Here is a 9489-nt window from a genome sequence, read left to right as displayed (position 1 = left end):
TTTAAGAGTTTAAGAGTTTTTAAGAGTTTAAGAGTTTTAAGAGTTTTTGCCAAATGCTTTATAATATAGTATAGATATATATATATATATATATATATATATATATATAGATCAAGGTTCAAACAAAAAGTAAAAACACATGTGTTTTATAAAAATACGAGATGGGATAGAGATTGAGGTCCTTGACCCTACCCGGTTTGCCATCACTACTCCCCGGTCACCTTTGAGGATGGCACAGAGATGGGATAGAGATTGAAGAGTGAATGAATGAATGGGATTGGGATCCCCACCCACCTAACCTAATTCCATACTCAATTGAGGACAACACATACCTATTTTCTTCTTCTTGGGCCTCGTAAAATCAATTTCAATTATTGATGATTATTTTATTCATTTTAAAAATGAATCAAAATTCATTCAAAAAAGCTACCACACCAAAAGTAAACTTAATGATTCAAAAGTATAAGTTTGAATCTTTATGCACTTAATAAATTCTAAAAAGTTAAGTTTTTTACTTTTCAAATCATTATTTTTATTAAATAAATCTGTTATTATTTTTTTATTAATTCAACCTATTATGTGAGTCGATTAATTTTAAAATGATCACATGTTTTACATATAGCTCGGAGTCATCGTATTTGAACCTCCATAATCATAAAAGAATTTTTATTCCTTCTTGGATTTGAATCTGAGACCATCTAATACTTTTAATCTTCGAACACAAACTCAAACCAAACAAACTACAACTTTCGTATTGTGTCGCGAATTTTAACGAATCAATTATGTCGTTCATATCGTCTATATATATTAGACTACAACTTTCACCCCAAAATCATTCTATTATGGAGACCATACAGCCACCCAATACAGCGGTGGTCGTCGTACCTTTTCCGGCACAAGGTCATCTCAACCAGCTCCTCCACCTCTCCCGCCTCCTCGCCGGCTACAACCTCCCAATCCACATCATCACCACCACCACCCACGGCCGCCAAGTCAAGACCCGCATCCACGGCTGGAATCCACTTTCCATCCACTTCCACCACTACCCAACTGATCATTTCGACTCCCCTCCACCTGACCCCACCGCCACCGTCAAATTCCCCGACCACCTCATCCCATCTTTCAAATCCGCCATGCATCTCCGTCAACCCTTCGTCGACCTCCTCTCTACCCTCTCGTCGGCGGCCAAAAGGGTCGTCGTCATTCACGACTATCTCATGAGCACAGTTGTTCAAGACGCTGTTTCCTATACCAACGTCGAAACCTATATGTTCACGTGTTGCTCCGCCTTCACTTCGTTTTGGTATAACTGGGAGAGCACCGGCCGGCCAAGTCTCGACGGCGAACTCCAATCGATACTAAAAGAACTCCCTTCTAATGAAGATTGTATGTCAACAGATGGCTTGCAATTCATCCTTTCCATAGATGTATCTTACAAAAGATTTTCATCTGGTATGATTCTTGATTCTTGTCGGGTTATCGAAGGGAAATACATCGATCTACTCGAACAAGAAGAGGCTCGAGATCATCAAAAGCTTTGGGCTCTTGGTCCTTTTAACCCAGTTGCCATAACTCGTGATTCGAGCCCTAATCGCCATAAGTTGTTCGATTGGCTCGATAAACAAGCATCCAACTCGGTTCTATATGTCTCATTTGGCACGACGACTTCGATAAGCAACGAGCAAATCCAAGAACTCGCAATGGGTTTAGAACAAAGTGAGCAAAGATTCATATGGGTCTTGAGAGATGCCGACAAAGGCGATATCTTCGACGGCGAGGTCAGGAAAATCGAATTGCCGAAAGGGTTCGAAGAGAGGGTGGGAGAGAATGGATTGGTGGTGGTGGATTGGGTGCCACAGCCAGAGATCTTGGGACATCCGGCGACGGGAGGGTTTATGAGTCACTGTGGGTGGAATTCGAGCACGGAGAGCATCACGATGGGTGTGCCGGTGGCGGCGTGGCCCATGCATTCTGATCAACCACGGAATGCTATGCTTATAACTAAGGTGTTGAATATTGGGATATATGTGAGGGATTGGACGCGAAGGGAGGAGTTGATAAGTTCGACGGTGGTTGAAGAGGCTGTTAGAAAATTGATGGCGTCGGAAGAAGGGGAGGAGATGCGGAAGAGGGCGGCGGAGCTTGGTGGTAGAGTCCGTCGATCGGTGGAAGATGGTGGCGTGAGGCGGATAGAGTTGGATTCATTTGTTGGTCATATCACTAGATAAATTTAAAATTTGCTTTCCATATGGAAAATAATAGGGTAAATTATTTGTAGTTTTGTCTCGGTGATTGAAGTGGTATTTATGTTTTTCTATAAAAAATATTTATTAATTTATTATTATAAAATAAAATAGTTTAATTTTTTTTAATTTATTATTAATTTAACATTAATATAAATTATTTATTTAAATATTCAAAATCTATACTACCTTATTAAACAAATTTGATCAAAGTCTTAAAGTCTTAATTTTTGAAATACCAAAAATACCCTTAAACCTATTTTACACGCCTCCTTTTAGGGGTGAACGCGGGTTGGGTTGGGCGGTTTATAACAATTTTACAACCCAACCCAATTATGACGGTTTGGAAAATTTCAACCCAAACCAACCCATTCAAAAGTATAACCCAACCCAACCCTTGCGGGTTGAGGCGGGTTGGGTTGGGTTGGCGGGTTAGTAGTTACATAATTTGACGAATGAAATAATTCATAAATCTTAAGTTTATAGACCATACTATAAAGCGTCCTACTAAAAATGTTGCAATAGGTTTATAGGACGTTTTTTGACGTTTCAACAAGTGTTTTACAATGATCTTTAAATAAAATGTCGTATTAGTTATTTTATAGAAATATTTTGAGAAGTGTCCCGTAAACTCATCTATTTATAGGACACCTATGCTCATATGACATTTTTTCAAGTCGTGTTGTATAATATAACTAATACGATACTTTTTTTAAAACATCATAGAATTTGTTAAGACGTCCAAAATCATCCTATAAAAATATTGGAACTCTTTTAGACAAGACATTTTTCTAATGTAACTCTTTAAAAGCGTCATAGATTGATGGATTCGTCCATCAAATATCTATCAATATCATTCATATTTTCCAACATATCAAATTGTTGTTGCTGCAAAAAAAATCAATAATTTTCCTTATTAATTAGATTATTTGTCATCATTCTTTGATCGTGAATCTCTTTTGGTAACCTATACGTTTAGTTAAAATGAAACAAAATATAATATCAATAAAAAGTATATAAAATTTATACATTATTAATATATATATATATATATATATATATATATATAATTTTATAAAAATTATATATTAGCGGCGGGTTGACGGGTTGGGYTAGCTCAACCCAATTTCAACCCTCCTAATTAGCGGGTGAGCGGTTTGGCGGGGAGACGGGTTGGGTTTAATTGGGTTGTTAGCGGGTTGGGTTGGGCGGGTTTCGTTGGTTCACGGTTTTTTGTTCACCCCTACCTCCTTTACACGCCTCCCTTCCCTTCCCCCAATATGCCTCTTCAATTTACCCAGCTCCCCTCCCCCAAGAACACTCCTCCCTTATCGGCTCCCGAGACGACGATTCACTCCCCAAGATATTCCCTTTAAGAGTCGTCCATCGTCGAATCGTTCCCACCGCCGAATCGTTCCTCAATCGCTTCATAATCGCCTTCAATCGCCTTCGTCGTTTCTAATCGGCTTCACATCTATACTACCTTCAATCGTCGCTTTCAGGTATGAACTGTTTGAGTTTTGTTTTTAGGTTTTGCTTTTGGGTGTTTTGGGTTTTCGCTCTCCATTTTCATCTGTTTCAGTTTTGCTTTTGCGTTTTGGGTTTAGGGCTTCATTCGACCGCCGAATCGTTCCTCAATCGCTTCACAATCGCCTTCAATCGCCTTCAATCGCCTTCGTCGTTTCCAATCGCCTTCACATCTATACTACCTTCAATCGTCGCTTTCAGGTATGAACTACTTGAGTTTTGTTTTTAGGTTTTGTTTTTGGGTTTTGGGTTTATACCCATAAAACTCAAAACAGATGAAACCATTTTTGGCCACTGTTTTTTTAAATTCCAGGTTAGTTTTTTTAAGGTTCCATACCCAGGTCGCCTTTTAGATTACCTAATTAGATTACCCCATACCCAGGTTAGGTTTCTTTTTCTTCTGTATGTGTCATGATGCAGGTGATTCAAGGAGGAGGGTAAAAAGGTTGGAAAGATTCTGTAACTTATTCAGTTATATAAATTTCTAGCTTAGAATGTGTTGAAGGTTTTTGTTAATCTTTTTAGCAAATTATATATCATTTGTCCAGTTTTTCTATTATTTTCTTTTAGAATAACAATAATTATTGTGCCTATAGTCTCCTTAAGACAGTTGATTGGTACCGTTGGATTCGTACATATCTCAGCCGTTCACGAAATGTCCAAATCCCTTCCTTGCTATGTATAACTAAACCGATGAATGTCCAAATCGATTTCAAGGAAATTTGATCCGTGCACTCAGATCACGAAATGATTCTTCTACAGTCTGTTCTTTATTCAGGAGACCAAACAACCCGCAATAAATGCCCCGAGCTAAAGTTCTATTATGTTGCTATTTGTAAATATTGTTTTTTGAGTTCCAGGAAAAATAATTCTTGAACAACTCAAGTAATAGAAACTCTCACGCATACAGGCCTTCTGCCTTCTTTATCCATAGGTCCTAGGATCAGAACCTGGCTCTGCTTCTGTGTTTCAAGATCATTCAAGAAAGCATAATGTGTGTTACTGAGAAAGAATGTATAAACTATGAAGGACCAAGACAAATACCACTAACACCCATAAGCTATAATCTTCAATGCTTACAGAATCTAACCCGTCCTGATATATATATATATATATATATATATATATATAGAGAGAGAGAGATGGGGTTTGTGGATCTGCTCTCTGCTGCTTCTATGCCTGTTCTGAAAGTACTCATAATCACTGCACTTGGTTCATTTCTTGCCATGCATCATATTGATATTCTGGGACAAACTACAAGGAAGCAAGTCAATAATGTAAGTTTCAATTATGCATTCAAGTCTTCTTAATTGCACCCTATATGGTCATGGATTTCATTCAYTTCTTTACCAAAAATGGCTTAATTCATTCAGATTGTCTTCTTTGTTTTCAATCCTGCACTTGTGGCTACCAACCTGGCTACAACARTCACTTATGAAAGCATCGTATCCATGTAAGTTCATTGCTAACTCACTACTTATGATCAGTTATGGATTGAACAGATTCGATCAACTTTAAGGATTGGAATGGATCAAGTGCAGGTGGTTTATGCCTGAAAATAATCTTGCAACATTCATAATCGGATCAGCACTTGGATGGATGYTTATCGTCATTGYTGCACCACCTCAACATCTAAAGGGCCTCATTCTTGGGGCCTGTGCTGCAGGTGCCTACATGATACATCAAGATATATATAACAATTATGATTTTGGATTTATTATGGTCTGATTCTTAATGACAGGAAACCTGGGAAACTTGCCTTTGATTATTATCCCAGCTGTATGCAAAGAGGAAGGTAGTCCTTTYGGAGATCCTGATGTTTGCCATCACTATGCCATGGCTTATGCTTCRCTATCTTTGGCTGTATGGACCTTTTAACTTACACTTTTTCTGTTTTTTGTTTTTATCCTGGCAATGTTTAGCAATATATTTGTTTCAGTGTTAAGCCTTAGCTGAAATATATTTTGAGTAGACGCATTCTTTTTGTAAAATTAGTTTATGTATAGTTTTGTAATTTTGATCATTTTGAATAAAAATTGATTTCGTATACATAACATTGGTACAATTGTAGTACGTTTTTGACATCTTAATTTTTTTTTGATATTTTGAAATTGGATAAATCTTATTGAAGCTTTTACATCCCGCCGCATTGCACGGGTACACAAATAGTACTTATTATTAATATCATATCAAAATAAGTTAATAAATTATTTTTATAAATATAAGTATTGTAAAATAGAAACTTGCATTATTTTTAGTCTTCAACTGTAATATGATTATGTGTCAAAATCCGTTTAACACCGCAAGAGGAGAAAGGGACACGTGTTGGAACCTTGTAAAACCGCAAGGGTAGATATTAGAAATTACGAGATTAATTTGAAATTCATATAAATTTTTCTAGTCTTACCTCATTTTATGACAAAATCAATTTAAATCATATATTAAAAATGTAAAAAATAAGTATTCGTGGAGGAAATTAGTTGGTAGAAGTCCAAAGATCTTATAAAGAAATCCATTGAAATTGTGGAATTTTGCTAAAACATATTGGACGACTTTACAGGCCTTTGATTGATCTTTAAATGCTCAGCAAAAATCCTGGATCCACCACCACAAGTGACTTTTGGTAACATCTTAATTAAAACATGTGCAAGATTTTGTAGAACCATTTACTTGAACATAAAATATATCTATAATAGATCTAATTTACTACAAAACATCAGAAATAATAACTAGAACGTCACACGTCTTCATGAAACTCGTCGGTTGACTTCATGATGTTACTATCCACATAACTTTATATCATTACTCGCTTTAATTTTATACACATACGCTCTTAAGCAAATCTGACAAGCGATTATACGACTTTGCATTTTCATACTGTAACATTTCAAAATTTAGAAAATAACGACTAATTTAAAACTTTTATCGAACATTAAGTTTACTCCAAAAGTAATTCCCAAAGAAGATCAATGAGTTACTTATAAGGAAAAACGAAATTAAAAGTCAGCAAACTTTCAAACCAAACCTCATACAAGTACTAAGGGGCCGTTTACCAAACACTTACCCGGTAAACGCTTACCGGTAAAATTTAACACTATCATTTACTTATCGGGTAAGATTTTAGTCTACCAAAACAGCATTGTATGCAACAATTTACCCGGTAAGCACTTACCCTGGTAAGAGTCGTCGCCCACACTTACCGGGTAAGACTGTTGGTCCTTATCTTGCTCTGACCGGTAATATTCTTGGACTTTCACATATTCATCAGGTAAGGTAATATGATTTGGTAAGCGCTTACCCGGATAAACGTTTGATAAACGGCCCCTAAGTTAAGAATGGTTGTTACTAAAAGCCATTAATGGTCGCTATCTCCAAAGTATAGAAGACGTCCCGAAAATAGTTAATTCATTCTCGTGTCTCTAACTAGCGATGAACTCATCACAATGTCGCTAGTACAATTCCCCAACGAGGACCTGTTACACATGCCAATCAATAAAAAGAGTTAAGCTTAACACTCAATGAGTTCAAGTAGTTTTCATCATTAATATAAAATGGTAAAATTGAAATAATGTTATTTAAATCACAATTTCCATAGTGAAATGTATTAAATATAAAACCAACATATTTCCGAAAAACCATCATTTTTGTGATGAAAACTCACTTTTCGGTAAAATTCAACATTATCGCTTACTTACCGGGTAAGATTTTATTCACTAAAACGCATCGTATGCAACAATTTATCCCGATAAGCGCTAACCATGGTAAGAGTCTCAGTCCTCACTTACCGGGTAAGATTCTTAATTCTTGTCATATTCTTCCGATAAAGTAAAGTAACTTGATAAGCACTTATCTGAGTAAACGTTTAGTAAACGGCACCTTAGATTGCATTCGATGGGAGGATTAGGTTAAGAGACGAAAAATGTAATTTACTCACATATAAAAAACCTTTATTTTTGAGAATAAACGCCATCCGTGGGACTCGAACCCACGACCACGTGGTTAAAAGCCACGCGCTCTACCAACTGAGCTAGAACGGCTTTTGCTATGCTCCTAAACTACTTACTTAAAATAGTATTCTTATTTTTCAAATGTATCATATTTCATTTATTTCTAAAACTATATCACAAACTTTTTAATATGTTTCCTTTATGAAATATAAACTAAAGTTGTTTGCTATTTTTGGTCTTTACTTAATCTTTTAAAAAATAGAATCAATTTAAGGGTGTTTCGGGTATTAAACCATTATGTATCATAGATGTCTGAGTAGATGGACTCCATCTTTGGTGTGCATTGATTTTCTATGTCTTGTTGCCTCCCCTTGGTCTTGTGTGGTGATGTCCTTTGTGTTCCCTTTGGGTTTTGTTTTCTTAGGTCATTTTAGGGTGAGCCTGGTTTAGGCCCCTTCTCCGTCCTTTGTTGTTTTCTCGTTTGCTGCCCAGGCTTGGCCCGTCTGGGACCTCCCCTTGTGGTTGGTTTCTTTCTTTTCTCTCTCGTTATCGAGGTGCCTTGTTTTTCCGGTGGATATGATTCGCCCCGCCCAGTGCGTATTCTGTCCCAGTGTTTTTTGTTTTTTTACTTGATAGGAGGGGTCTCCCCCCTCCATATAAAAAAACAAATAATTACCAATTGATTAGTTAAAATGCTAAACAATGAAAATAAGTAATATATATATATATATATATATATATAGAGAGAGAGAGAGAGAGAAAAAAAAAGAGAGAGACTAAAATGTTAATTTTTTAATATAATATAGGTAATTTTTTTTTTCTTATATCCTTAAGTTTTCTCTAGTCATTTTTTACAGTTCCCTCAGTTATCCAATCCATTTTCACGAAATCCCCCCATTGCTTCGTTTAACTGTCGTTATTCTCGTATCTTGTTACCGTTAGTTCTTACAATCATGCTACAATGATAACGTTGGTCGATGGTTTTGTTAAATATATCTAAATTTCTTGTTTTTTAGTTTAAATATAAATCAGTTCACCTAACGTTAATTTTATATATGTTCAAACCAACTCATCTGAAAAGAGATTATATAAATTAACTAATAGTATGATTTCTTACTCGGCTAACTGAATGGTAAAAAAAAATCTAAATCGAAACTTACATTATTTGGTTAACTGAACCCTTTAACCCACAAACCAGATAACCTAAAACCGTTTTTGGTTTGGTTGAGTTGTTCGGTTTAGGATTTTTTATATCCCTATGGATCCCAGTCACCTATATTTCTAGATCCGCCACTATATATATATATATATATATATATTATGTAGGGAAGGGTTCAAACGAGAACCCCTGTGATTTACGAAAACGCGAGAACAACTCAGTAACCACATATTGTGATAAAAAATAAAATTAAAAGATTTTTAAAATTTAAATTTAAATTAAAAAGATTCAAAAAATTTTAAAATTAAAAGGGTAATAMTGGAAATGATATATTATCTAGAAAACGGTTAGAATCTTTTAAACTTATCATTAAACACAATCAAAATCTTTTAAACYTATCATTATCATCTACAAAACGGTTACGATTACAAGCAACCCTAATCATGTGATATGGGTGTGATAATCATRTGATAGGGGTGTGATAATCACCGTTATACATCACTTGGATTATCGTTTTGGTTGATAAGTTAAAATTTTGGTGTAATCATGTGATAATCATGTGATAATCATCGTTATACATCACTTGGGTTATCGTTTTGGTTGATAAGTTAAA

General features: G+C 35.6%; 2 protein-coding genes and 1 non-coding gene across 3 annotated transcripts; 2 read left to right on the top strand and 1 right to left on the bottom strand.

Moving 5' to 3' along the window:
* The first annotated feature begins 842 nt into the window (after window positions 1–842).
* LOC112524745 (zeatin O-glucosyltransferase-like) lies at window positions 843–2282 on the top strand. Its single transcript, XM_025134703.1, has one exon. The coding sequence runs from the start codon at window positions 843–845 to the stop codon at window positions 2226–2228; it is 1386 nt and encodes a 461-aa protein (XP_024990471.1). The 3' UTR covers window positions 2229–2282.
* Window positions 2283–4912: 2630 nt separating this feature from the next.
* LOC112524744 (protein PIN-LIKES 3-like) lies at window positions 4913–5648 on the top strand. The gene is made up of 4 exons (XM_025134702.1): window positions 4913–5047; window positions 5144–5223; window positions 5312–5436; window positions 5512–5648. Exons 1-4 carry the CDS (start codon window positions 4913–4915, stop codon window positions 5646–5648), a joined length of 477 nt encoding a protein of 158 aa, XP_024990470.1.
* Window positions 5649–7734: 2086 nt separating this feature from the next.
* On the bottom strand, window positions 7735–7807 carry TRNAK-UUU. Its single transcript has one exon. It is a non-coding gene; the product is annotated as a tRNA-Lys (tRNA).
* Between the last annotated feature and the right edge of the window lie 1682 nt (window positions 7808–9489).

This window comes from Cynara cardunculus (assembly GCF_001531365.2).
Source record: "Cynara cardunculus var. scolymus isolate 2C chromosome LG 13, CcrdV1, whole genome shotgun sequence".
Taxonomy (NCBI): Eukaryota; Viridiplantae; Streptophyta; class Magnoliopsida; order Asterales; family Asteraceae; genus Cynara; species Cynara cardunculus.
The sequence above is the reverse complement of the archived record's forward strand: the minus strand, read 5'-3'. Positions and strand labels throughout refer to the sequence as shown.